This window comes from Pararge aegeria, chromosome 14 (assembly GCF_905163445.1).
Source record: "Pararge aegeria chromosome 14, ilParAegt1.1, whole genome shotgun sequence".
Taxonomy (NCBI): Eukaryota; Metazoa; Arthropoda; class Insecta; order Lepidoptera; family Nymphalidae; genus Pararge; species Pararge aegeria.
Window position 1 is genome coordinate 16,043,931 of NC_053193.1, and position 16,598 is coordinate 16,060,528.

Genomic DNA, 16,598 nt, shown 5'->3' on the forward strand with positions numbered 1-16,598 from the left:
ATAAATAAATATACTTCGACAATACACACACCGCCATCTAGCCCCAAAGTAAGCGTAGCTTGTGTTATGGGTACTAAGACGACTGATGAATATTTTTATGAATATTATAAATAAATACTTAGAATATACATATAAAAGGTTGCTTGGAAGCATCCGGCTCCGCTTTCAGCTCTCACAAGATAGAAAAATGAATGTTAAAATGCAAAATGTAAATTGTTGATGTTGGAAAAGAGCAACTGCTGAGTTTCTTGCCGGCTTCTTCTCGGTAGAATCTGCCTTCCGAACCGGTGGTAGAATCACTACAAACAGACAGACTTGACGTTTCAAAAGTGCTTATATTAGGCCTACTTGAAATAAATGAATTTTGAATTTCGAATTTTGAATTTTGAAACACCCAGACACTGACAAACATTCATGCTCATCACACAAACATTTTCCAGTTGTGTGAATCGAACCCACGGCCCTGGGCTCAGAAAGCAGGGTTGCTGAAAACTGCGCCAATCGGCCGTCAACTTCTTAATGAATTGCGGGTGAACCTAATTTATACCTGTTAACAATGACCGCAGCTCGTAATTGCGCCGCCAAAAGCTCAGGTATCATGGGGCCCAAGGATGCCAACTGCTCGCACGTAAGGACTGCATTGCACACGCGGGATACATATTCCCGCATGGCTGCTGAACTTACTTCCTGACAAGCGAAACAATAGAATCATCAAAAGTTGCTTAAAGATAATTTTATTAATTCTTACATATGTACGTTATACAACGTGTAAATGAAAACCGAAATAATACTTTACAGGCTTTAAAAGTTATTTACTGTCTCTGAGACTTATCTGTGAAACGGAAACTATAATATAGTTCACTGCCTTCCCCATCGAGTACGTAAGTTAATATACAACTCCTTGGTAAAACCACATCTACTATACTTAATTGAAATTTGGTGTTTTGCACCAAAGACTCATTTAAAAGACCTACAAATCATACAAAACAAAATTATCAAAATTAAGTTTAATTTGCTATACACCGCGAAAAGCAGGAGAATCTGTGTGGAGCGAAACGTGCGTAGAGGGTATATTGCCGAAGATCTGTTTGGTGTGGAGTAAAGGGTTGAAAAAATTATAAATTACACCACACAGATTCTCCTGCTTTTCGCGGAGTATAGCAAATTAAGCTTAATTTTGATAATATATCATGGATTTCCGTAAAGTAACGCCTGCTTCTATCCAATACAAAACAAAATGATTAAAATGTTATTTAATTATGACTACTTAACACCTACAACTAAATTATATAAAAACACAAAACTTATGAACATCAAACAGTAATCTACTGTACTTGCATATTAATAAGAAAAACTCTTAACAAATCCATTCATACATACATCACATTTCGAAAAATACACCAAGTGCAAAGAAGAATCAGTCGTAGAGGAGACTACATTTTACTTCCCCGTCTTAGCACCTGCCTCGGGCGAAGAAATGTGAAATTTTAAGGAGTACAACTCTACAATAAATTACCCACGGAAGTGAAAAATGCGAAGTCGTTTACAATTTTCAAACGCAAACTAAAAGTCGCATACTATCTCAGTTGTAATGTTGTAATACCGCTTATGACTACACGATGGCAACGACTTCGCATTTCGCAACAAACGGTTATCGAAGTTTCTGAGGGTAGATCTTTGATAATTTATATGTATACCTTAAGTTATATAATATGGTACGTTATATTTATTTATTATAAATGTATAATATTCTAGCAGACGCCGGCTACGCGTTGCTGTAGTTTCCTTAGATACTAAACAAACAACTGTGATGTTTTTTGTATTCTTCTTGTGCGAAATAATAATAATATAAAGCGAGCCATCGCCATCGCCTGCCCCAAAGTAAGCGATGCTTGTGTTAAATGTACTATGTTTTTTTTTATGAATATACAATATAATTACAAATACTTATAATATACAGATAAACCACCTAGACTGTGTTTCCTGCCAGGTATCATTTGAGTACCTTCAAGGCTAGAGTGAATAGGCTTCTTCTAGGCAAGTGTGCTCCAACCTAGACCTCATTATTGCTTTCTAATAGGCATGATAAAAATTCAAGTTCATCACAAAGACAGTCTTTGTGATAAACTTGAATATTTATCAGTTTTTTTATTTATTGACGATAGGCCAGCGCTTGTCGACAATCATGCCTATTAGAAAGCAATAATGACTAGGACTTAAAAAGCAGGGTCTTTTATTGTTATATATAAAAAAAAACAATCATGGCACTTTAACATAGCTCTATGGTTTTTTAGCTAGTACTTGCCTCCTCGATATCCTTCATAGGCATCTTCTGACTGGCGAGCAACGCTGCACGCCTTTCCCGAAAGTGAAGGAACCAGCCGCGCGACTCTCTGTCTAAGATGGTTTGCAGAAATGGCGCCGCGCGGCGAAGTAGCTCTCGCCTGTATAGACGAAGGTCCACCTGCATTAATAAAACAAGAGATAGATTATGAAAATTAAGAAACCGGAGCATCCTCAGGAGATGTTAACTTTAAATAAAATAATAAAATAAATAAATATACTACGACGATACACACGCCGCCATCTAGCCCTAAAGTAAGCGTAGCATGTGTTATGGGTACTAAGATAGCCGATGAATATATTTTTTTATGAATATAATACACATAAATTATAAAAAAGCAATGTGTCATCTCTTGTTTCCAACATTTTGATTGTAATATGGACCTTTGAAAAAAGTAGATCGAAACTGCAACGCTTCCTACTAGATGACGCTGCAGTCGCTATAAGACTGATGTGAAAGGCATATACTAATTTCGGCATCGACGGTAGGAGAGCCATAGCTTAATTGGAGAAAGCACCCAGGCCGCGATTGCCAGAGAGTCGCAGGTTCAAATCCTGTCGGTTCCGAAATTTTTTATATGCATTTTAAATTTATAGAATTGATAATTCCTCCAAGTGTAGGTCAAGACACTAATAAAAATTATAAAAATTGTAATACACATAAATACTTATAATATACAGATAAACACCCAGAAACATTTTCCAGTTGTAGGAATCGAACCCACGACCAGAAAGCAGGGTCGCTGCCCGTCAGATTATATATCAGTATACTCCGGATGCTCCGGTTTCGGAGCGTAGATGCCGAAGATCTCTTTGGTGTGGAGTAGAAGCATTGAAGAAATTATAAATTAAACCATACAGATTCTCCACTTTTCGCGGATTATAGCAAATTAAGCTTAATTTTCATAATATATCATGGATTTCCGCAAAGTAACGCCGCTTGCTTCGATCCAACAAGAGCTAGATACTTACGAAGAGAAATCTGGCTGGTGTAGTTTAAACCAAAGTATTAAGAACATCCAGAAACCGTGTACATCAAAAACCACTCCACTTAAGTGTTTCTCGAACAGGCGGTTAGTCACTTCATACCATTTGACAGTTGGCAGTAATTATTTTACCTCTAATGTTCTAAGCTTTTAGTTTTACTTTCTAAAACATAAAACGGGAAAAAGTTTGTAAGAGATATTCAGCAGGTGTGAAGTGAGACGTGCGTCGGACATTTTTATTGTTTTTGGACACAATGCACTGCATGCAATAAGGGTTCTGTACGTTCTTAATTCTGTTGTTTAAATAATGGATACGAGTTTGAAGAGAGAATCATTACCATCGTCATATCAATAGTTTACAGGCCAACAATCAAACAATCAAAAATACTTTATTGCACACAAGAAATAAATAAAAGAGAACAAATGCACAAGGCATTTAAATTTTTAACAAAGGCGGCCTTATTACTTATAGTGATTTCTTCCAGGCAACCACTATGAGAAATTGGCTCACATATGAATCCTTATAGCAGTGCGCAATGCTCTAAGAATATACATACATATAAATAATTACAAAAACAGTACATATATGAAATAAATTAAATAAACTAATACATATTTCCATATGGTAAAATAAACTATACGGTAAAATAAATAATACTAAAACTATACAGTAATACCCCGCTTTACGCGACCCCGTTATGCGCGGTTTCGCTATGACGCGAATTTCAAATTACGCGCTAAAATGCCTCGCATTACGCGAAAGAGTACGTAAAAACATAATGTAGTCATCAACTTATCTATGGTATCTTGACCGTGTGTCAAATAATTAAAAACAGTGGGCGGTGTTATGAACGTATTTTACAAGAGCTTTAAAAAAAACCCTACCCAAAAGACCATAGATTTATTTTTCCGTAAAAAAATATTAATAGTATGTATTGCATAAAGTGTGCTTAGAATTAAAGCACGCATTATGCATCACGCACGCACGCAAGCACGCACGCACACACTGCGACGAATACATTTTTATTTGATTGTTTTTGATCGATTAGTCTTAATAGTTTTCTTTGTTTCTTTACGTCTTGTTCTTGTTCACACTTTTATGTTATTAACTCTTTTAAATATTTATGAATTCAAAATACCTAATTATTTTAATTTTAAATTCTAGTCCGATCCGATATTAAAATGTTATATTTATGTAATCTTTGTAGCCTTAGATTGAAGTGAAACTATTTATAAATATATTTTTATTGTAACGCTGTTGATTACGAATAAATAAATAAATAAATAAATAAAGTGATTGATAAAAATGATTCGTATTTTTTTGTATGAAATTTTAACTATGTTTAATAAACCTCGATATACGCGAATTTCAGTTAGCGCGATTTTTCCCGGAACGTATCCCTCGCGTAAAGCGGTGTATTACTGTTAATAATCAGGTTAAGAGTACAGAGAGAGTAAATGAGTACAATATATAAGGTCATGTTTTGTGTACTTTAGGGATATTGAGAAGCAGAATTTTCTCATTAAAGTATTGTTTCTCTTTAAGAAATGCTACCTGCGTTCTTTGCGGTGTAGAATAAAGGCAGGGCACTCTAGGGGCAGTGCGTGGCGTGTCTCTGGCATCCGATTTCTCAGAGGCCGCCCGCCGCATACCCCTCGTCACCCACGCTGCCAGAGCTGTTATATCTTCCTGGTTTTCTGGCTAAAAAAATAAGTTGAACAGTATTTACTGCCACTGGCGTGCAGTGGCGTGCACAAAGGGTATGCACAGGGTATGCAGTCGATATAAAATGAAGAAATTCTCCATTACAAGTTATTAAAACTTTAGGGTAGGCTATTTATAACTCTTATAATGCCTATTCTTATGTTTTTATAACCCGTACAGGAGATTTTTATAGTTTATATCGTATGCCCGCTTAGTGCCTGTGTGCACGCCACTGGTGGCGTGCATAGGTGCCGATTTGAGAAGACATCAAGTACACAATATAATGTATACACAATCCCGATATTGTTAGTATGTAAGATTAATCTGAACCTCTGTACTTTTTGCCACTTATGTCTTTTCATAACACTACTTGTAACTAACAACTACGATTCAATATATATCAGTAAACAGCAAAGGCGTTAGGCCGTAATCCACCACGCTGGCGAAGTGCGGATTGGTGGGCTTAGTACGCCTTTGAGAACATAATGAGCCGTCAATAAATACTTTAAAAAAAATCTAAAAATCCAATACACAAATCCAACAGTTAAAACTTTAGAAAAGACAAGTACCATGAGAAAAATATTCCTATAAACGTGTTGGATTGTCTATATGTTAAGAAAGGCGGAAAATGCTATGTGCCTAGCATAATGCTAGAACCCATGGTTAAAGTAGTCAAATCATGCAGGGCATCATGTAAGTATACAGAGTATACATAGGTTACAGAGATTTATAATAAAATAGTTGTACATAAACTTAAATTCGGTATAAACTATTCTTACCTTACATATAAGTTCGGCTACAAGATAACGGGAACGTTCCTCGCGTATCTTCTTATCGAGATCACGAGCTTCTAATGACGGCATTCCGAATATGAGATCCATTAATCTGTGAACAATTATATTTATATACCGCCAATGTAAAAAAAAAATGGTGATAGCCTAGTGGGTAAGACTTCGGCTTTCCTTTCGTGGAGACCGGGTTCGATCCCTGGCAAGCACCACTGACTTTTCAGGTGCGTTTTTAGTTAAAGCAATTTAAATATAACTTGCTTTCAGCATGCCTGAAAGTTCACCATAATGTTCTCAATGGTGTGTGAATTCTACCAATCCAATCCGCAATTGGCCAGCGTGGGGATTACTGTGTAAGCAAATTTTGCAGTAGATAAACTGTTGCATGCTAGGTAAACTTAACACTTAGTTAAAGTTTGCTGCGTTTTTGCTGGGTTCTATCAGGTACCCTTGTTTATATAAGACTTATCTGTGGAAACCTGTTATTAGTTTTAAGTCAACCAATTTGTTAACTATTTAGTATCTACAACTGTTGGTTTTCCCATCAAAGAAAAAGTAAAATAAAATAAAATAAATAAATATCCTGTAGAATATCTATAATCCAGCTACCTTGAGACGAAAAAAGCTTCGTGTGAGCTTGTTCGTGGAAGTATTACCGCCATGCTTATTTCTGCCGCTAAGCAGCATTGTGCAATGATGTATTCCGGTCTGAAGGACGCGGTCGCCCGCGTCATGACAGGCTCATGAGGCTTAAAGCCAACGTTGCATGCCCTGCGAAGCGTTGCGCTGCTTTTAGTCGATGGTTTACAACTTCATCATTTCTTCTGCTCCGTCAATTATTACTATACAAAAAAAAACAGAACAAGAATTGGTTACAGCAATAATAAAAGAAGTGAAAGAAGTCTTAACTCTTACCTATGCAGTCCTTCCATAAATGCTTTGGCTCCAGCGATTAGGGACAAGGGTTCATCTCTTAACAGTCGATCTCGAGACACCACCACTATTAAAGCGATAGCTCGTGCGACGTGACAGTACAGCTCTTCCCTCGCCCGCACTCTGCCTCGCTGGAGCCAGCCAGCGACTCGCCATACGTGCGTTTGACCGGGAAAATGGCGGGACGGGACCTCGAATTCGCTATATAATACAATAATAACAACCTTACATTATTATAAAATGCTTTATTAATGTTCAGAAATTTGATATTTAAAAAAACATCAGAAGTGGGATACAACTTTGGTAATTGTAAAGGTGGGATTAACTGGGGTGAATGTTGGTGAAGACTAGAACATATTACTAAAACGATCATGGTACCTCCAGACCTAGATATTTTTTTTATTTTTTTAACGACCCAGAACTAGGATTTCAAGAGCAAATGGGCTCCGATCTAAAAATTTGTTACAGCTCTTGTACGTTATTTTAATTGACGATAGGTACTCAGCTTAGATTCACAATCATATGCTCGAAATTATTGCCTGATATTGAAACCAGCGTTATGTAATGAATCATACTTGAGTGTTTGTGATTCACGATCAATTGGCTGTTAATTTTCTACTTTAGAAGCCAAACAATATTAATATATACATATAAAAACGAGGTTTTATAATATATTTTATTTTTTATTTTTGATACTCACAATTGGGACTACTAAGTTATTGCCGCTGTTAGAACTTTTAAGTCCGTTTGGGACTAATATATATTTGATTTTAGACTCAATATTGCTATTAGCTGTTGACAGCGTTCTATGTTCGCGCTTTTTACCGTGAGAATCGTTTGTTTTCCGGGGATAGTAGCCAATGTTACTCTCTCTTTGTTAATTGGTTGTTTAGTTAGGGACAAAAAAAATAAAAAAAACACTTTCGCATTTATAAATTAGTGTAGATTAATTTTTGTAGTTTGGATCCGAAACTTTGACTCTAAGAAGTACAATATGTACCTAACCATATAATTACACATAGATACCTAGACATAATAGAATAGGATCGTGCTATGAGGAAGGCATACTTGGGGTTACAGAAAAATGGCCTGTTGGGCGTCCTAGAACCAGGCGACCTATTCTATATCTCAGTTATATAAATATACGTTAGAAACAGCTACAGTTAAACCCTTATTTTGCAATCTGTATTGCAGAATAGTGGTTTGACAGATGAACGGCAACTTGTCATTATTTCTAACGTAATTTCATACCTACAGAGATGGAGACTAGGCTTGCAGAATATACATGCTCTTTGAAGAAGCCAACTGGAAGTTTTCAAACGAATCGTATAATTTTAGACACTGAATGTATGTTCAACGACAGTTAATAAACTGTCAAAAAAAATTACTGAATTTAGGCCCATTAGTGTAAATTCCAGGCGTCTATATTGTGGCAAAGTATCTGGTATTGGAGAACATGATCTTCTATTGGTTCACAGAGCCATAAGAAAACATATAAAGATAGTGTATACAGATCATGCACGATACAATATGATTCAACTACTTCATTTCCATGCTTTGATTACGTGAAGGTTCGCTATAAATTATAATACTAAGCAGCTGTCGGATGGTGTTTAGTGTAGTTGATACGAACTGATTGAGTAGGTACATCTAATAAACAGAACATATAACTGATGTCTTCAAACATAAAATATAATACATAAATGCAGAAAACATCTTAGGTTGGCCATACATGAGCTACTTATCGCGTAAGTAGCTACTACGAACTTTTTTAAGATTTTTAAGTGGAGTGCCAAATGCGAGATTTTCTACCTACGTGTACTTATTCGATCGCGTAAAAGTTAACTATAATGTATATGGTATCGAACGAGAGCCAGCTAGTGTCTGTACGTTTTCCCAGTATTGTCACTAGATGGCGCTCCTAGCTTTCAAGTTATCGAATAGGTAGACATAGGGAGAAAATCTCACGCTTGACACTCTAGTTGTGTTTTAAATTTCTTTTCATTATTTAGTTACTAATAATGAATAAAGATACGGTTTACTAAACTATTGCATATACTGCAAATAATATGATCGGAAGCCATCTGCCTTTTTTGATGCACGATCTTGTCCCTAAGCTGCAGATTTTACGTAGAAAATCGACCAGCAAAAGTTTGTTCAGCGGGAGAAGATTACAATTTTTGATGATTGATTACTTTTACACAAATTTTAAACAAGCTCAAGCGATTTTAGCCCTAAAATGATGGTGTAATTAACACCTTTGTTCTCATACCTATTTCTCATACAATTTGAACGCTCGCAATTGTTGAGTCGATTTCGACTATCGAAACACGTCAAAGTAAAATAGAGCTTTAATGTAATCAATAGTACAGATTGATGGAACATTGTATGTATTGACACAAACGTATTTGTAAGACGTACACCTCTGTATTGATACTCCTTTTACAAACTCGTATACAATCTCATTGCCTAGTCGTTAGCATGAACAACGAGTTCCTGGGTCTTGTTAATCAATACCACTACGCAGTTAAAAAAAATGAGTGCCTCGGCGAGCACATAAAGCTAGTCCGTCCCGTTCTGTCTCTTTATTATCTCTCTATATTGCCTGTAATAATAATCGTAAAACTACGCCAACTAGCATAGGAGCAATGTGTTTGTTTGTTTGCAAGCTTTATTGCACACACACTTTTTATACAAAGTACACACACATTTACAGAAGAAACTTAGTATAGAAAATAGAGCGTGCAAAGGCGGTCGTATCACTAAAGCGATCTTTTCCAGGCGACCTTTGACGTTAGGAAAGACGATGTGGTGTTTGTACAATCCAAAACCTTCTATGACAGAGAAGGCATCATGTGCCTTAGAGTGGGAATCACATTTTTATGTATGAAGACTATTTTACTCTGAGGTTACGGTGTTTCGATAATCGCAGTAGACTAAGATTGCGAGCGTGCGAAACTCATGCTAAGGGTATCGAAAATAAAGTAGGGCCAATAAGGGCAAGGGTTCGAAGCTTAACACAATAGGTAGGGCCACATACCCCCTTTCGCGAATTGATTCCAACTGTTTATTTATTAGTTTCCTCGGCTTATATACTTTGTCCTTATGCAAGCTTACGTGAATAAAAAAAAATTATGATAAAATTCAATGATCACTATGCCGATGAAATCTATCTGAAATGCACATTATTATTTCTATGATTACCTATGACTACAAAAAAAAGCTATATTTATGGTACGCCTCTTGCACTGTTAGATTATGAAGTTTTGGAATTTTGCAAGAATTGTGACGATTATTAGGTTTGGATTTATAAATAACTAGCAGACCCCAGCGCCATCTGTCGGCTGATTTGTGAATCTAAACCATCCAGGGTGCCACCCAAACGCATACCAAAAATTCATTCAGATCGGTCCAGCCGTTTAGGAGGATTTCAGTGACATATACACGCACACAAGAAAAATATATATAAAGATAATAGATATGTCAACTATCATAAATATTATAGATATACATAGAAAAATAACTTGACCAAAGATTTTTAATTAAAAATGACGCGAATTAGGGAACTGATGATGGTATAAAACTATGAACATATTATAAGTACAGTAAGACAACGCTGTTTTGATCTATAAATAATGAACTAAGTAAATGAAAGCAAATGCTTTATATGAAGCTATCATGAATAAAACTTTTATGTATGTCATTTATGTAGATACTAAATTTATCTAATACAGCAGAAAACAGTGATTTGAATGTGTGTTACATTGTACGGAAAGATTGGCGGAATAGTAAATGATATTTAGTTCACCTCGATAAAGACGCTACTCTATTGATTCTTCATCGTCATGATCATCATCATATAAACCCATTACCAGAAGAGGCGTGCACTTGGTTCCTTATCAGGGTATGCATATAGCAGGAAAATGGCATAAAACGGTAAAAATCCTCTTGCTGTACGAGATATATATCAATTTTAGGGTATGCAGTGCTTTTGTGCATGTATGAAGTGCACGCCACTGATTACCAGCCCGCTACAAGGCACGGGTCTCTTCCCATAATGAAAAGGGGACAAGGCCAGTGCCTGATTGAGCAAGCGCGGGGCCCGTACCAAAATCTTCAAAAGAACCCTTGATCTGCTACGGGTTCTTAAGTATTCTGTGGTAAAAATACAATTGAATACTCAATACCTATCTTAAATACGTATAAACTTATCTTAAATAAGTATAAATGTTACAGTGGTTAAAATTTTTGTTGGTAATTAATAGTGTCGTAAATTACTATAGGCGATGTATGTGTGCGTGTGCGTGTCTGTCTGTCTCTGTCTGTCAGTCAGTCAGGCAGAGACGAGCGGTATTAAATATGCGGGGCCCTTTCGCGCTGGGCCCGTATCAATTGCTACTCTTGTTACGTGGTTAATCCGGCACTGGATAAGGCCGTTGTCCACCACGATGGCCCAGTGCGGATTGGTGGACACTATTGATTAAACTAATGGATGTCTTTAGTAACTAGCGGTCCCACGCGACTGCATCCGCGTATTAGTCAACCTTAAAACATATGCTGTCCTAGATTTTATTTTAGAACATTTGAAGGAGAAAAACTCATACATGTATGGTTGTATCGAAACTTTAACCGCTTACGCAGCGCACGCAGCGGAAGTTCTTAAAAGGAAAACTCCAGATTTTGAAACATTCTTCATTTGGTGCTATGCTCTTATGAGTCTTAGCCTAAATTAAAACTTATAGCCTTCCTCGATAAGTGAAACACTGAAATTATTATTACAAATCGGACCAGTAGTTCCTGAGATCATAGCGTTCATGTAAAAAAACAAACTCTTCAGCTTTGTATCCCTAATACTATCCCTACTTATAATGTTATAAATGTGAATGTAAGTTTGTTTTTTACGCTTTCACACAAAAACTACTAAACCGATCTTCATGAACCTTTTTATACATATTCTTGGAGGTATTAGAAATAATATAGGTGTAGACTATGTAGCAGTACACTGCCTCCCAAAATTACCTGGGCGAAGCCGCAGGGCACATCTAGTATTAGTATAAGATAAACGCTGTTAAAGTTATTATATAGAATCAAGATATTTCAAATTTGTCCTACTGGTTATTTTTCTGTCGTTTGGCACCACCGAAAAATCGTGATAATAATTATAAGTTCCATGTTCTTCATGTATGCACAAAGGTACTGCCTACCCTCACATTTTCACAAATAAGAGGCCAGTGAAGTGTGCAAGCTACTCATGATCATTAAGATTATCTCAGCAGCTTCCACTAAAGCGAAATCTTTTAACTTTAACATAGAAATTCGTCCTTAGGAAACTATGGATTTAAATTTAGAATATATCATTTAAATTTAGAATATTCATATATATTTTCAAATTTCTAGATATTTTTATAAAATTATATTATAGGCTCCATGAAACTCACCAATTACAAAAACGACTTAAATAGCACAATTTGTTTTTAGGTAGGAACTACGAGTATCTCAGTCTGACCTAAAGTAACCCCAATTTAACACATTAAAAAGTTAGTCAACAATTAACATACATTTTGAACTGCCACATGTTTGGAAACATTAATTAATGTTAATATGCTCAAAAGGTTCCTAAAATATAGGGTACAGTTACCCTATTACAAAAAATTCGCTGTATGCGTAACAGGAATTGCAGACTCAAGCGTCGCACAAATCGTATTTAATACTTGTATGGGCAAACGTTTGTCCGTACCAAACGTATCGCTCCCGTTCTTGGTTGGAACCAGACGCGGTGATAGCCTAGTTGTGCGGACTTCGGCTACACTTTGGGGGCCGAATTCCAAACGATATTTCCCAGGCACGCACTTCTAACTTTTCTAAGTTATGTGCGTTTTTCAGCAATTAAAATTTACTTTACTTTAACGGTTAAGGAAAACATCGTGAGGAAACCTGCATGCCTGAGAGTTCTCCATAATGTTCTAGAAAGCAAACGAATCTACGTTTGAGGAAGAATTGGTGAATCCGCACTGGGCCAACGTCGGACTACGGCTTTAACTTTTCTCATTGTGGAATGATACCCGTGCCCTCTAGAGGGCCCGTAATGGGTTGATAAAATAATGAACTAAAATAGTGGCTTTCAGCTACCTTTTCTCTGTGCTTAAGCACGTTTAGCTACTGATGCTGATTTTTATCTGTTACATCTGATGAGAATCATTAGCTAAAATTTTACCGCCAATCTCACCTGCTTCTAAGTGATGATGCAATCGTAAGATGGTAAGGGCCTAACATGTTCGTGGTTTAGCAGTTACATTAAACCCTTACCACTAATCGGTTTTACGCGACATCTCCAACATAAAAAGATTATTCGAATTCGAGTCAGAAGTTGCTGAGATTAGTGTGTATGGATTTCAATGGTTTCTGACTTCCTGATAACTTTAAAAGGTGTAAAGTGCAGTGAATAGCAAACAATTCGAAATTTGCGCTTTTGACATTTGATAGGTTGGTACTTTGTAATATTACATCGTAATTAATGAATTTAAAAATTAAACAAAGGTGTTACTTAGCGTCGAAAATAGAGTTGTGACCAAACGCAAAGCGTACAGATAAAATAAATACCCGGTTGCCTTCAGTGATAAATAGTCAATGTATGGTAAAGTAGGGCATGGCAACACAAAGTTACTGAAAGATTTTATTTTAAATGAGTAGTACAGGTTCTTTGTTAGAAAGAAATCTGCACACTGCCTACTTTCTTTTGTGTACACAATTGTGTAATCATGTTTGAATATTCTTTTATGGCAAAATGTAAATAGAATAATGTACTCAATAATTTTATGTCATGAATAAAATGTATGGGATTAATGCAAGTAGTTAAATGTCCAAAGGGAATATAGAAAATGTTCCATATTTAAATTATGATTTAAGATGTCAAGTTTTATTGTAGGCATCAGGTAGAGCTGAGCCTTGCTCGAAACACGGATGCCACACTGTCTGTCATAAATCATCCTTAACCCTCAGTGGCGTGCACTTCATACATGCACAAAAGCACTGCATACCCTAAAATTGATATACAACCCGGATAGGAGGAGAATTTTAGTTCAATTTTCCTGCAGTATGCATACCCTGGTAAAGAACCTAATGCACGCCACTGTTAACCCTGTACTATCTCTTTGGAAAGTTCTTCAGTAATAATAGAGCTTTCGGTGATAGAGCTCATTCCGAGAAATACTACCGCCATGCATTTCTGCCGCAAACCAGCATTGCTGTGTTCTGGTTCGAAGGTCGTGGTTGCCAGTGCAATTACATGCACATGTGGCTTACTAACCACACCTAAGGTTTATGAATGCAGGGCGGCCATTTGCAGGATGTATCCCTCGCATTCTCTGCAAAGTGTTGCTCTGTCTATAGGCAATGGGTTTTTTGTTCACCATCAGGTGGCCACATGCTTGGTCTGTCAATTAATATTATAACTTAAGAAAATTAAGCTTAATTTGCTATAATCCGCTTAAAGCGGGAGAATCTGTGTGGTGTGATTTATAATTTCTTCAGTCCTTATACTCCACACCAAACAAATCTCCGGCAATGAACCCTCTACACAGGTTTTGCTCCGAAACCGGAGCATCCTCTGGAGATGTTGACTTTACAATGAATTGTTAAGTTGCCACACAAATTCTCCTGCTTTTCGCGGAGTATAGCAAATTAAGCTTAATTTTCATCATATATCATGGATTTCTGCAAAGCAACGCCTGCTTCTATGCAATATTATTATTACTATTACAAAAAAAATTATCTCTCCAAAAGGATAGTAATCCAATAATTGATATTTTAAAACTGCAATAGAAGTGTTAATGCTAATTTTGATTATTTTCTTAACCAAACACATGGTACCAATAGCTTACCCTTTCTCGCGAATGGAGTGAAGTTGCTTCGGCGTCAAGGGATGGGGTTCAATCCCGGCATCGAGAGCTGCTGCATCCAGTTCATCACATGGTGGAGGAATTATAATATCGGACGGCCTATTATCAGGGCCTGTGAACCTTGATTGCGGGAGCACTATGGACAAATAGACATAATGCATGTTAAACCTGACAAACCTATCCCTTCCTAATTCAACTATACTTCACTACTTTACTTAAGAAAGAGTATAAAAATACAGTACATTGCAGAGATTCAACTAGTGGAAGGCTGCTATGGTAACTAGCCAAAGATGTACTAAGCAAATTAGTGTTTCAATAAAATAAAAAATAAATAAATATACTATGACAATACACACATAGCTATCTAGCCCCAAAGTAAGCGTAGCTTGTGTTATGGGTACTAAGATAGCTGATGAATATTTTTATGAATATATAATACACATAATAAACAGATAAACACCCAGACACCGAAAAACATTAATGTTCATCCCACAAAAATTTTTCCAGTTGTGGGAATCAAACCCAGGGTTACTGCCCACTTCGCCAACCGGCTGTCAGATGATGATGTATAGAAACCTATTTGTAGTAACCTAAAAGATAGGTCATTACCATCTTACACTGCATCACCATTTACCATCAGGTGAGAGTGAAGTCACAGGCTGCTTTGTAGTGGAATAAATAAATAAAATAAAGTTATCGGGGGGTACTCAATTGGTGTAAATTAATTTCTATTTAGCTTGTAATTCTTTGTTATTTCACCAATAAAATTATTTAACTATAAAAATATGCCAAAGCTGTAACTTAAGTCTGACTTAGTTTTGGACAGCCCAACATAATGTTCGATAAGGACAAGGATAAAAAGAATTCTTAGCATTAAACAGGTACATTGTTTGAGCCTTAATAAATAAAGTTGTGGAATATAAAAATGCAATACATACATACAAGAAATAATGTTTTGGCCCAAAAGTAAGTCTAAATATCCCATATGTGGTTTGGGCATAGTGAACATCTCTTCCCCATCTCTCATATTGAAGACAAATTTACAAAAACTAAATTTCCAAGCTTCATTATTATTGGAAAATTATATGGAAGTTTCAAAAAGCGCATTTGGGAAATTTTATTGTGGATTCAAATAAAAAATATATAAATAAGCAAACTCACAAATTGAAATAACAGTATGGTACATGTTATGTACTTTTGTGCTGGGAGACCTTGCTTTAATAATAGAATAAAGGATACACAGGATACTACATAATCTAACAAATCCAATTAATAGACTGCAGCCACCCTTCAATCAAATGAAAATAACCAAAATCATGTACCTATGGGAAAAGTTTTCCAATGGTAAAGAAAGTCTTCTGCAACTTGCTTGATGTTGTTAACAAGTTGCTCGACCTCCGGCGGGGCTCCCACCAACTGCACGTCGAAGCGGAGAGGCTCCCGCTCGGGCGCCGGTGGCTCCAAAACCAAGGAGTTCGGGCGAGAGGCCCGCTCGCCCTCACCGGACATCTTATCCCTATTTTAACCCACTCCCCCTCAAATGATCTTCACTAATCGCATAATGAGTGCAGTGGGCACTGTGGGCGGAGATATCACTTGACACCGACCACTTATTGTTTTATTATTTACATTCATTTGATCAATTTATAAAACCATGGGAACAACACGACACCGGAATGCATTTCTTATATAAGAAGGGTTGCGATGTGGTAACATCATTCTATATTTGTCTCGCCATGCGGCGCGACGGAGAATTCAAATTTTAAAGTAAAAAATAATTAAAAAGAAACCGATATTTTCGACTGATCTCCTGCGGAACGATTTGCTTTTTTTCTTTGTCTTTTTGACATATGTCAGTTTTATAAGATTATACACAGAGTACCTACATTGGTATGCCGTATGATACGCAAAATACGTAACGTAATTATTTTTAAATTTTCAGTAA

At 36.4% G+C, this 16,598-nt stretch overlaps 1 protein-coding gene across 1 annotated transcript in view; it reads right to left on the minus strand.

Moving 5' to 3' along the window:
- LOC120629202 overlaps positions 1 to 16,473 on the minus strand; it is a 37,598-nt gene extending 21,125 nt beyond the window's left edge. Inside the window, exons 1-7 of the mRNA XM_039898053.1 lie at positions 15,976 to 16,473; positions 14,636 to 14,789; positions 6,738 to 6,956; positions 5,814 to 5,919; positions 4,885 to 5,031; positions 2,306 to 2,464; positions 548 to 687 (exon numbers count right to left, since the gene is read on the minus strand). Of these exons, the coding sequence (XP_039753987.1) occupies positions 548 to 687; positions 2,306 to 2,464; positions 4,885 to 5,031; positions 5,814 to 5,919; positions 6,738 to 6,956; positions 14,636 to 14,789; positions 15,976 to 16,162 (1,112 nt within the window). The 5' untranslated portion in view covers positions 16,163 to 16,473. The remainder of the gene's footprint in view (positions 1 to 547; positions 688 to 2,305; positions 2,465 to 4,884; positions 5,032 to 5,813; positions 5,920 to 6,737; positions 6,957 to 14,635; positions 14,790 to 15,975) is intronic.
- Between the last annotated feature and the right edge of the window lie 125 nt (positions 16,474 to 16,598).